Below are 13,819 nucleotides of genomic sequence, written 5' to 3' on the forward strand. Positions count from 1 at the left end.
CTGAATTTCTATTTTATTTAGTGAGCCTTTAAAGGAAGCACTCTTACCTGCAAAGTAAACTGGACAACCTGTCATGATCTGGAAGTATGGAAAACTGCTATGAGCATAAGAACAGTGCTTCAAAATTTTATTCTTATTTCTTTTATAGTTAAATCAGATCTTCCAGCGTAGAGATATTTCAACTCAGATGCTTGAAATTCTCCTTCAGAAATATTAAAGTAACTACAAGAACAACCGACAGAAGCCTTACACAGAGGAGTTTTGATGTATGAGTTGTCATGTTGAGAACAATGTAATTTGGGCTAAAATAATACCTAAAATATCTATATTAAATATGCAAGCAGCTCTCTTCTACATCCTGAGAGCAGAAGAAAGGTTAGAAAGGTTGACAGCAATGAGAAGATCCCATGTCCACACACTATGTATTATATTCTAAAATGTGGTGCTTATGTTGTGTTCTCTGCCCCTTTACAGGTAGTCACACATAAGCATATCACCTCTATTGGAGACAAGCTGTTCATCTGAAAGTACTAATAGCAGTCACAACTGAAGATGGAGTAAACCTCAATCCAGCAGTCGCACATGCTGATGGAGAAGTATAGGATTAGTCTGATCACTTATTTACAGAAGTGAATATTCCTTTAGCTAATCTCTAGTCAGGTAAGTGCAAAGAAATTCTTATAGAAGAATAAAGTTAAATTTAGAAATAAGATCCTTTATACGGGGAGTATTTTCCAGAAAAGAATTCATAACCTAGCTGAAAAGTATGTGGTTAGCAAAAGCTCCTATTGTTTAAAAAAAAAAATCTACCAAGATCAATTCAAACTCACACTTCCATAGAATTATTGAACTTCTTTGCACTTCCTTAGCTCCTTAATCTTTATCCATCTACACCACCACCCTATGTGCTGAGATGTTTGTCACCATTTATATAACCAATGATTACATTACTTCAGTATTAAAACCCCAAATAAGTAAATCAATACAACACTTTCCTTCAGTATGTAATATTTTTGGAGCAGATAATATAGGATACTCTTTAGAAATATTGTTTTCACGTACACATTGTTCCTCATCTGTGCAAAAGACAATACAGTGAAGACCTGCTGCCAGATACTAGCACCACGTTTGAGTGCTGCAATCTATTTATGTCACAAAGGGTCTACTTATCATAATTTATGTCAGTAAAATACACTTCTAAATATCAGCTGATCCACAGTAACCTACTCCATGCAAGCTTTTGGTTTGTAGCAAATGTAAAATAAAAATGTTTTGGAGATTTAAGCTAACATATTTTAGCTCATGCTTGCTGTACTTGGGAGCAGGTCCAAGGTCTTTTTCAGCATCTCAGCTGACACAATAATTCATTAAGCTGCAACAGCTAACGTAACGACTTGAATCCTAAATCACAGGATAATAAGGAGATCTCAATAGAAATCATAACAGAAGAAGAACAGGGACTAAACTCCTCTGTACACTCCGCATTCCTGTCAATTGGCTATAGATTATACCAATGTATTCATATTGCATGAAATTCATGTTGTTTTTTTGTTTGTTTGTTTGTTTTAAAATATCTTCAGTGGGGATTTATATTTTTCACTTTTTTAGTGAAAATATGTCCAACTTTCAGTTATTCTACAAGTACGATCTCTCTGTCTTCTCTCTCACAATCATTAATTAGCAGTGGAATTCATTCATGAAACCGATTTACCAAAGTTTGCTATCTAACTCATTTCTGTGTTCAAGGTCTGAATTTGGGAAAAAAAAAAAAAAAAAAAATCAAAACCCAAATCTGACTTCTACCCAAAGTATTTATCAGACACACAAGAGTTTCCTATGATAGGCTGAAGGATGAGTTTCATAAGGGTATTAACAATAATGCCGCTTCTCCAAATTTATAGTTACCTGACTTTAATTTACATACACTGATGTTATACTACTCTTCTTATTTAGGTCACATAATGCTTTAGTTCTCACTGGTTTACACTCACAAAGGTGTTATTTACTATGTACCACATAGCCTTAGAAAATGCAAATATTCTTAACTAGGCCATGATTACTAAATAAACAAAAAAGTTTGCTTCCAAAAAAATTCTTTACGAAGGAAGAAACTGCTCATGAATAGAGTCTGGCTTAGTACACTCATTATGTTTATTCAACTAAAATTAACATGCAGAAATAATCAATTGTTCTACTAAGAAATGTATTTTTGGTTTTTCACATTACTATATAATAATGTGTGCTTCTGGTATATAAGATCCAGAGAGCTTGACATCATTTGTGATTCCACAAGGCAATTTTAAGCTTATCTGTGACAAATACATTAATGTATATATAGTAAATGCACACTATCTATTCCCATATATCTTCTCTCTTTTCTAAAAAAAAACTTATTTTCAATCTATTTACTCTGGAAGTTTCTATCATCATTTAAATAAATAGTTCTTAATTGGTCATTGTTAAGATAATTAAAATAATTACTGTGTTATTGACTTGCTACTTATACCAAGAGGAGTCAGAGAGTAGGAACTTCAGACTTAAGCAGGCTGGGAAACTTAGCATGAGGGATAGATCTGAAGTGGCAATTGAATTCAGCGATGGGCAATTAAGGTGCAGGCCTGATGTGTTTAATGAACAGGTGCCAAGTATGGAAACCCAGTAGCAAGATTCAAATTCAAAGTTGAGACTATAAAAGTTTTATTACAAGCAGAACTAAGCAAGATCCTACATTCTCCTGCCTGTTCTGTGATGTTAAACGTCATAACGGTCTTGGACTTATACATGAAGACTTAAAGGAATTTCATTAGCTGAATATGCTAATTTTGGTTAAAGTCAGATGGAGAAAGAATACACGGTATCCCAGCAGCTACTCAGCCAAACAGCTCTATTGATGAAAGAACCAGCAAATGTTAGCCACCATTATCTTACCAGAAACTTCCTCAGCTGCGCTAACACTGTCCTAGAATGATAATACCTTAGACTGATGATTCTCACAACGACAGGGATAGGAAGGAGAGAGGTAGTCACTGAACAAAGGAACAAGTCAATCTATAAGATGAAAGTAGGACCTCAAGGTACAAGACTCTTGACATTTTGAGGCAGAGACACTGCCATACCAAGTTGGAGATGCTCCCAGGAACTTGGATGGATGGAGATGACACAAATAATCCCTGAAACAGAAGGAAATGCCATGAAGACACACAGCAATATTCAAGTTAGATAAGGTGACAGAAGAAACTGGTGTGAAATTCAACTCAGAGAAACAATAAAATGCACAGCTATAGAATGACGACTGACTACAACTGGTGCCAAGAAGGATATAGGAACTACAGGTGATTCACATTCAACCTACAGTTCACAGCATTGAAGAAAATGTGGAGTGTTCCACTGAGGTATATTGTCAGAGTACTAACATGCACTTTTACAGAGTCGTTCATTTTTCCCAAGAACTGAGCTGCAGTCTTGGCTATTTCTTTGAGTGCCACAATTCATGAAAAAGGCAGAGGCATTAGGGAAGGTCCAGAAGAGAAAAAAACAAAAGTGACAACAGGCATAGGAAATGCATCCAAAGACTTGGAAAGAGTTTGGACTGTCTAGATCTGAGAAAAGTCTGAAAGGACATAAGATACACTGTGTTCAGGAACACAAGACCTCCATGGGCTAAAAGGAATGAAATACACTCTAATTTCCACAGAGGATAGCACAAAATATGAAGGATTTAATCTGAAGCAAGAGGGATTTGAATAAGACATTTGGAGTCTAAATGTAAGGACAGGGAAGCAAAGCAAAGTACTCTATAAACTTTTAAGAGAGTACATGTTTTTTAAGGAATATTATATAAACATCACTTCAGGAGGTTTTAGGTGCAGTTCAGTCTACATCATTGGAAAAGGCTGACTTAAAGACTTTTGAAACCTATGTAAAGGCTCACACTGTAAAACATGAACATATAAAAATCCAGGTCTCCAAAAGTAATGAAGTCTACAACCTTCAAGTTGGTGTGCATAGCATTTTATAGTTACATTGTATTGTGTCCTTATTAAAGGTCTGAAATCTTCTGTTTCGGCTGTGGAATGTGCAATTGCAAAGACTAATAATTCGGTTTTTGTGAAAAAGAATTTTGAGCTTTCAAAAGAAGGGAGGGAAAGAATTTGTCTTGACAGATACTTCATTTGAAGACAATACAACTTTTAAAATACATGTATTTTCTTCATTCTTATTCTTCCTTTACCCCTGGGTTTGGCAGCTTTATCAAACAGTAAGAAGGATATGGATATAAGCTTAGCAAGGTAACAGTTCTGTTGTGCAACCATAAATAAAAATATGCTGAATTACTTCAAATGAAAAAAAGTTTCTAGAGAAATCAAAACAATTTATGCTACCAAGCAGAACACTGAAGTGACCTGAGACTAAAAGGTGTTCATTTCTATATTTCATTAATGCCCTTTCTGCACACTAACAGTCTGCAAGGGGAAAAAAAAACCACAAGAGTAACACCACCTTTGCAAAGGGATCAGATAATGCATGCATTACTCTTGACATGGAAAAGCTATGCTTCCAGGTGCTTGCACTTGCCATTTTGAACAGGAAAAAATGTAAGCATCATGAATAGCACTGATTGTGTAAGTTAGCCTTTGCTTTTAGAGATGGAGTAGATTTTATGCAAAACTCATTAATCTTTTTGTATTTGCTGAAATGCTGCATTTTCTAATAAGATAAATCAAGTTTCCTTATACCTTGTAACACAGAGGATGCAACTCTCAAACAGCTGAATGACCACAGTCACTTTAGAAGAGTCAGCGCACAGTCCAGGCTAACCAACCGTTAAGATATACATATATACATTTTTGTTTTACCCTTTAACTAAGCAGCTGCTTCAAAGAAATGTAGTCAGTCAAATACACAGAACACACTTGAGTGTACACCTTTTAAGCAAGGTGTACAATCAAAAGCCTCTGCTGAAGATTTTCTGTGTCATAAAAGAGAGTTGTGATATTGACCTATAATTCACTCTCATCCCCAATTTGAATGACTTAACTTGGTGGGACCAAGAAGCTCAGTGACTCATAACACTGAAGTTCCAAATGCACAGAAGTAGTTAAGCAGCAAGGAACAGTAAGGGTGAGTTATTACCTTCATGTGATTGTATCTATGTTTGATAGCAAAAGGGAGTCAAATTTAAAAGGCAGGATATTGTCAGCAACTCAGCATAGACACTGAGAACCTTTCCAAAGGAAGGAAAACAAAACAAACAAACAAATAAAACAAACAAACAAAAAAACAAAACAAAAATTATCACAAAAAAAAAAAAAGCCCAAAACCACTCCCCAGAATTCTGCAGTGGGATAACACAACTACCTGTAATACATTCAGGGCATTTCATACAGGGTTGCTAGTAACACCAAGAATTAAAATATAGTTTTCAGATCTGAAATGTTGAGAATAAATTCATCTCTAACTGTAAAAAGAGAGTTTTTAAGGGTTTTTTAAAGGGTTATGTCAAGATGCCAGAGACAAAAGACAACAAGGAGGTCTAATGAAATTTCTTTACAATGGTGACACCATAGCCACCACAATATTAGTGAAAAAAAAAAAGGGTTAAAGCCCTACTGTGGGTGAAGCTAAATAATTCTGTGCTTTTAACAGATGTACTACATATATTCTACATCTCCTTAGAATGTTTGAATATAAGTACCGTATGGAGAAACTCAAGATTCTATATAAATCAATTCCACTGCATAACTTCCTTGGACTTCTTTTGTGCAATTTCCCATATTTATTTGCAAAACACATTTAACATTTAACATATTTAACACATTTTCTCCCCGCATAAAAATTACTATGCATTTATGCAAAGGAGTAGAACCTGCAAGGCTTAGAAAAATATAGGTTGTGGGACCCACTGAATCAACTAAAAAAAATCTGTTTAAGTATTTTTAATATTAAACTTGCATAGAAAATATCTACTCTCTTACTACAAATGTATACCTAATCTCTTGCTTCTCTCTTTGAGAAAGTCACCCCTACTAAGCAGAAGCTACTCTTAAACATATTAAGACTCAGCTTATTATGACAGACATTCACAGACTCTTCTCCAATTTTACTTTATTTTGATGGAAGAGTACTCAACTTTTTGCCTTTAATTACCTACAGTATGACCCCAAAATAAGTCCCACAATTTTATTCATTCCCTGATCAGTACGATATATACATGTAAAGGTAACGTTTAATGAAAAGTCAAATTAAAAAAAAACTCCACAATGAAATAAGAGAAGAATACATTATAATTAAAAAGTAAGAACCATCAGCAGATTAACAGTCATATCATATGCAAGTTTTTAGTTTCCTTGCTTTTAATCTAAACTTAGGAAAAAACTACCTACTGGTGTCTGCCTGGCTGCCCACACTGATGTATCTGTCGTTTCCAGGAAGGGCTGTTTGATAGTAAGTTGCCTCCTCTAGCTGGGGAACCTTGGCATTCTTTGAAGTGAGGAAAGCCACAGCCAACTCCAGATTACCATTGCTGTCCTGTAAGCATGAACAAAACAAGAATTAAGACATACCTCATCCTTTTAAAATTTTTCTTTACAGCTAAGGACAATGTGCAAGCAACTTAAAAAGATCAATGATGCACTGTATTTTCAGTGAAACACTGGGTAGAAAGTTTCCAAATTACATATTCTGCATACTTCACTATTTTAATCAAATTGAAATCTTACAAAAATTTACTTCTGTAGAATAATATTTCTTCTAGAAAAATATTTTTTCAGAAAAAAATCTTCCTGTAAGGAGGATGATGCAACACTTTTTTCTGTAGTGTCCAGTGATAGGACAAGGGATAATGGACAAAGGTGGAACACAGGAAGTTCCACCTAAGGAAAAACTTCTTTACTGTGAGGATAATGGAGCCCTGGCACAGGCTGCCTAAGGAGAGTGTGGAGTCTCCTTCTCTGGATGTGTTCAAAACTCGCCTGGACACATTCCTGTGTGACCTGATCTAGGCGAACCTGCTTTAAGCAGAGTGGGTTGGAATACATGATCTTTAGAGGTCTCTTCAAACTCCTACTATTCCGTGATTCTGTGATATCAACCCTGAAGTGCAGAACAAGTTTGCCTGTCATGTTTTCAAAAAATAAGGGTCTGGTAGTGTAGGTCAACTCCTCAACAAGTATAAGCAACAGCAGCCAGATGAATAATTCTGAAAATGTATCACTTCATTTTTAAAGCAGAAATACTGGCTTTTGAGGGACAGTTGTATACAGGATTCATGATGAATTTGAAACAACTACTATACCTAAATGTGTGATTTTATATATATGATTTAAGTTCCTTACATTCTCATTTACTATGGCTAAAAAGCTCTGCTTGAGGGAGACAAGGGAGACAATTTCTTCAAAATTTTATTCATACATATATATTTGGGGAAACAGACTACAAAGAGATCCGTCACTCTTTACTTGCATCAAAGAACTCTTCCATGCTGTAATTTACAGTGGTTAGGGGGATGGAGGGGAGAGTGTGGAGTGAAACAATAGCAAGTTAGCAAAGGGTTACATGTTCAATGAGAGTTCTCCATTCTACATAACTGTAGATGATAGAAAACCTAACCACCTTGACAAGAAAACAACATTTAACTCATAAGGAACTGACCAGCTGTAGCAGCATCAAGGTGTCTCAACACATCTTAGTCAAAGGTTAAAGGCAAATCATACCACTCCTGTCACTTCATTTTTGAACAGAAGATTAACATCTATGTCAGTACAAAAACAGAACGAGTTTTCTTCTGAAGGGAATAGGCCATCACTATTAGGTTTTTTTCCCGTGAAATAAATCTTAAAAGTATTCAAGATGGGAACAGAAGGGAAGGAAGGGAAGATGAGATTATGATTTTACAGCTTTCAGACGTAGTTAAGATATATACATTCAGTTACAAGTCAGACACATCCATCTTACCTTCAGTGCCTGTTGTAGTACCTGGATGTCATTGATACCAGTGATCTCCCTCAGCTGATTTAAAAATGTTTGCTGGTGCTAAAACAAAAACAGATCATCACAATAAGGTAAGAGTCAAACAAGAGCAAAACCAATTACTTACAACAATACGTTTCTCCACAAACATCAGAAGTATCTCTGTATAAACTTCACACACCACAAAGGTGTTAGAGCCTTCCTTATTCAAGTTTGTCTCAGTTTCTGCAACTTGAGCACTTTTAATTCTCTAATGTAATGGTTTTGCTTGGTTGGGTTTAATATGGGTTTTTTTTTCAAAAACAATAAAATTGATAGTGAGTGAGCTTATACAATATGGGTCTAAGAAGCCTATATAAAGCCACGATTGGTCCTCCTAAACAGATAAAACTCCATAGCTTGGTCTTCAAAGGCAACAGGGGAAATAGTTGACTGGACTCCCACCAATTTCTTCAACTTCCAATTACTCTCAGCCCTACTGTTTCTACTTAACATATGTAATTCCCAGCCACTCCAATCTCTAAACCAAAAATTTCATCTTTACTAGTCATTTAGGTGTTTTAAAGAAATACTATTAAAATGTCCAGGAAAAAAAAAAAAAAAAAAAAAAGAGTTTCTCAAGACTAAATCAAAACCTTAGGAATATATTAACCACCTTCCAAGATCAGCTGAACCTAACTCTCCCAAATCACAACATCAGTCAGCATCCATGACTGAGTTTAAAGTAAGACTTATAGTTAGAGAAGAACTAAAAGGCTCCAGGTCTCTTACATATTCATTTTGTTAGAATTTTGAGGCTTTGGGGTTTTTTTTGGTTTTTTTTTTAAATCTGGACCCACTCCTCTTCAGAGTCAAGAGATGATTCCTTCTGCTGATGATACCTGCTGCATCACAAAAGCAAAAAGCAGGCACTAAGTGCCTTGAACCTCAGTTAACCATTAAAACCACCCTCCACCATTAAACCAGAAAATAACAATAGAACTGACCATTGTTCCATACTAACAATTTCTATTCTTCCTTAGGCAGGTGGGAAAAGGAGAAAAGCTTAGTGGCATTTGCAAGTGCGTTTTCTTTTTTGTTGTTTATTGTGTTATTGCCCACCATATCCAGAACTCAAAACAATAATCTCATCGATAAAAAAGATTTTGTAAAGCACAGGGTTTTGTTTGCTAGACAAAAAACAAAATTCCTATCAGATACAATTAAATATTCTCAAGTTATTCTCCCAATTCAACTAAAAAACCCAACCATTATTATCTTGTGGCTACTTCTAAAATACTTCTCTTTAAAACAAATTATTTGGAATCAAATATTCAAATACCCTTCTCTCTATCACAGCTTTGTATAGAGGAGGAAATTAAGAGCTGCATGAACACCAAACTCCTCAGTGTAAATTAAGCTGGCAGGCACTACTTCATGCCCTAATAAGTTGAAATAGAAGGCGTATGGTTCAGGATGTTTACGAATTGCATACACAATCTTCCCTTCATTTATGATCCTAAGGGACACTGCTAACAATTCAATTTGCCTTATTTTCTTTTAAAACCCCTGCTATTGGCACAAGAAAAGTAAAGTGATGCAGGAAAACAAATTCCCCCTCTATTCCCATCCCTTATCCCTTGTTTGTTTACTCTGTGCACTTCATAGAACTGTACAAAGGCAGGACTTGTCTCCCCTATAAAATTGCTTTCCTGCCCCTGGGTCTGGCAAGGAGCAAAGAAAAGAAATACAGTATCTGGGAAAAGTAATTACAACAGCATTAAAACTGGCAGGAGTAATTCAAGGGCAGTGCATGGCAGCAAAATAAATTTCTTTTTGTATTTGCTACTAACATGGTAGTTAATAAAATAAAAAATAGTTTCTCTGTGAATTATTATAACAAGTTATAACAGATTTCTGCATCTTTCATAATATATACAACACATAGAAAGGATATTCATGACTGACTGGAGGATATTCATTGTTCACAGAGATTGGGAAAAGACAGAAGAGACGTAGTTTACCAACAGTCTCTTATCAGTTCAAAATATTGGCTGTTAATTTACAAGCACAGCTGTGACTTATAAACTCAGACATCTGTAGTTTATATCTAGATTCCAGTATCCTGGTGTAAAGCTGTTGTTTGAAGCCCCTTTCCCAAGGGCATACACATTTAACAGAGCAGACCCAGGTCCAAAGATGCTCCTTTCTCATCAAGAGATTATTTAAGTAGCAAAAAACACTTTTTAAGGCCAAGAACTTCTAACTGGTAATTAAGTGAATGACACACAGAATCCATAACGGTCCTAGTTACAATTGACAGAATTAAAAGGAAAATTAGCAGTTATCCTGAACACTTCAAACACAGCTGAACTACTTTCGGCCACAAACACCCGGGTTTATACATTACTGGCTTTTCAGGCAAACATGGACAAACTGCCATTAATCTCAGTTATTTCAAATCATACAGAAGTTAAAAAATTGATTATACACTTCCATTCCCAGAAGGAAAAGGAAAAAACCCACAACTAGTAGTCCTAACATAAATAAGTTCACATCTTTTTTCAACATCCCTGACTCTTCTTCCCTGATTTCTTATTTTATCCAACCTTGCATTAGCAGAGGTTCAAATTCTAAATTATAACTCAGTGTACTTTAACTCAATTTAATAAGCAAAATCTTTCTCAAATGTAGATCCAAGCAAGTAATTCTAACAGTAGCAGGTGCTAGGGAATCCACTTCAGTTCTTTTGGATCCTATTTGCCTGTACCCACTTCTGTTTGCCATCCTTTCTGCAAAATACCATGACAGATTTTACAGTTTACCTATAGCCCAGATACTCCACTTTAGTGAGTCAAGACTCCACATGTCTCTGCAATGCACCACCAGATGTTTTATACATGCACACATATATTTCTAACCTACACACACATACTCCACATAGCTTGAGTTGCATTTGACATGACTCTGAAAATGCTCCAGCACTTGCACTATGACACCAGACTCTGCTAGTGCAACTGCTACAGAGTAACCCAAATCCTTGGACAAAGGAGATGGTCCACTGATGATAGAGCTTCACCAAGATCCAGACACTCAGATCCAGCTGCTCATACCCCTCAGTCCCACCATATCACACAGTAATTAGGTTCCCTGGGGCTTTCATGCATGAGCTATTCTCAGCTTTCTCCCTTCCTCTGGCTCCCCGAGATATGCGGTATGTCTCTCCAGGCTTCCAGCTCTTTGGAGATTTAAACTAACAGGAAATTCTCCCATTTTCCTGGATGGAAGCCAAATTTGTGTATTAGGAATGCATGTCCTTATTTCCATCTTTTTCCTTTTTCAGCTATACCTCCCTTTCTCTCAGGAAATGCACAATTAGGATTATCTGGTTTATAACCTCACACAATAGCATATTCAGTAGCTGTGCCAGCACTAGTGAAGCAGAAAAGCATCTACACTGTTATCTGCTTAGAGAGATACTCTGTCCAAATTAGTTCCAAGACAGTACTGTAAACTCTGATAACTTATCAAAATCAGAGCAAAATGCTAAATTACACTTTCTTTTTGAGACAAGGCAAATCTCATAAATCGAGTCATTCTGAATTATTCTGCAGATAAATTTGAGGGGGGGAAATGCTGCCTTCTGATCTGTTTCTTTTCTCCTCTCTTTAGCTTTTAATGTACATGTAAACTTTGGCTTTATTCATGGCAACATCCAAATATTTGTATTTGCAACACAAGCATTTTAAAACTTAAAAGATAAAATAATCACAGAATCTTAAGGGTTGGAAAGGACCTCAAAAGATCATCTAGTCCAATTTCCCTGCCAAAGCAGGACCATCTAGAGTAAGTTACACAGGAACTCGTCCAGGTGAGTTTTGAATGTCTCCAGAGAAGACTCAACAACATATCTGGGTAGCCCATTCCAGTGCTCCGCCACCCTTACAGGGAAGAAGTTTTTCCTTATGTTTCTTTGGAACCTCTTAAGTTCCAGCTTGTACCTGTTGCCTCTTGTCCTATCATTGGACATCACTGAGAATGGCCTGGCTCCATCCTCGACACCTGCCCTTTACATATTTGTAAACATTAATGAGGTCACTCCTTCTCCTCTTCTCTAAGCTGAAGAGCCCCAGCTCCCTCAGCCTTTCATCCTCTTTAGTTTCTAAGCACAGACAAAGATTTCTCTTTAGCAATAAATGAGAAGGTCCAACCATTACCAGGAGAAAACAGGGCCTACTCCCTCACTACACAGTTCACTTAAATAGTACATCATGAAAATGAACTAGAGGAATCCATTCCTTCTCAAGGAATAAATACTTGTACTAGAGATGAAGAAAGATACAAGAAAAAAAGCAAATACTGAGAAGTTATTGACTCAGTCCTTACAAACAAAACCCATTTACCTTACTTTCTGGTGCAACATTGATTTACAAGAGTTATTTGTTGGACAAAATCCTGCATGACATTGCACAAAATATTTTACATTAAATACAGTTCTAATGTAACCTGAGCTACAGAAGACCTGCTAACAGTACCATTTGCAGACAAGTAGCTAATAAGTTAGTTTCATCATATGATATTGCTGTAATAAGAACACTCAGAAATTACAGGACTGTAATCCTCTACAAAAAGGCCAATTTAGTTGCTGTTAACAGTTATAACCATTAATAAACAAAAAACCAAAAAACAGTTAACAAAGGATGAGCATACTATAGACTTTAAATTATTACTGTGAATGTCATATTCTGCCACATTAATCACATCTCCCAGGAATGGTTTAAAGGTTCACATACACTGCTGAGTATTATGGCTTCCAGCAACACAGATACATTAACCATTTTCTAAATAAGCTGTTGGTCAAGTTCATAATAGGCAAATAAAAACTAACTCCTTCAATGAAGACAGTAAGGTGAAAAAGTGAAAATACAGAATCAGCTCCAGAAGGCTTTGCTGCACTTCTTTGCAATTACCATCTCTGTCTTCAAGATACTAACCTATATGTATGAACAGAATAAACATATCATAGAATCATTACACTTGAGAAAGACCTTTAAGACCAACCACTAACCTCACACTCCCAGGTCTATCACTAAACTAAACTAAATCCCTCAGCACCTCATCTGTGCGTCTTTTCAATATGTCCAGGGATGGTGACTCCACCACCTCTCTGGGCAGCCTGTTCCAATGCTTAATAACCCTTTCAGTGAAAAAGTTCTTGCTAATGTCCAACTCAAGCCTCCCCTAGCACCTAATGTGAATCATAGAATCATTACGGTTAGAAAAGATCTTTAAGATTTGAGCTCAGTTCTTCTTGTTCTATCATTCACTACGAAGAGACCAACCACCACCTCACTACAACCTCTTTTCAGGTAGTTGTTCAGAGCAATCTCCTCTCAGCCTCTTCTTCAGGTCTCTCAGCCAATCCTCGTTCTCTAGACCCTTCACAAGCCTCATTGCTCATCTCTGGACATGCCCAGCACCAAAATGTCCCTCTTGTGGTGAGGGGCTCAAAACTGAACATTGTATTTGAGGTGCAGCCTCACCAACGTCAAATATGTGGGGACAATCACTTCCCTGGTCCTGCTGGTAACACTATTTCTGATACAAGTCAGGATGCCAGTGGCCTTCTTGGCCATCCAGGCACACTGCTGGCTCATGTTCAGCTGCACCTTCAGGTCCTTTTCCACAGGACAACTTTCCAGTCCAAGTCCCCAAGTCTGTAGCATTGCATGCTGTTATTGTGGCCCAGCTGCAGGACCCATCACTTGGCCTCATTGAACTTCATACAACTGGCCTTGCATTTGCAGCTCCTGCAAACTGAGTAATTAGCCACCTGCAACTGGACTGAGAGCAAACTTACTTCAAGGAAGCA

At 36.6% G+C, this 13,819-nt stretch overlaps 1 protein-coding gene across 3 annotated transcripts in view; it reads right to left on the bottom strand.

Annotated features, from left to right (window-relative positions):
* Positions 1-13,819, bottom strand: part of USP25 (ubiquitin specific peptidase 25) — a 90,719-nt gene that overhangs the window by 62,558 nt on the left and 14,342 nt on the right. For 2 of the 3 annotated variants that reach the window (XM_062002528.1, XM_062002512.1), the window contains exons 2-3: positions 7,954-8,031; positions 6,384-6,528 (exon numbers count right to left, since the gene is read on the bottom strand). In XM_062002528.1, the coding sequence (XP_061858512.1) occupies positions 6,384-6,528; positions 7,954-8,031 (223 nt within the window). Of the gene's footprint in view, positions 1-6,383; positions 6,529-7,953; positions 8,032-13,819 lie in introns of those variants that run through there. The other variant, XM_062002521.1, reaches the window with a different exon arrangement.

Source organism: Colius striatus, chromosome 1 (assembly GCF_028858725.1).
Source record: "Colius striatus isolate bColStr4 chromosome 1, bColStr4.1.hap1, whole genome shotgun sequence".
NCBI classification, from domain to species: Eukaryota; Metazoa; Chordata; class Aves; order Coliiformes; family Coliidae; genus Colius; species Colius striatus.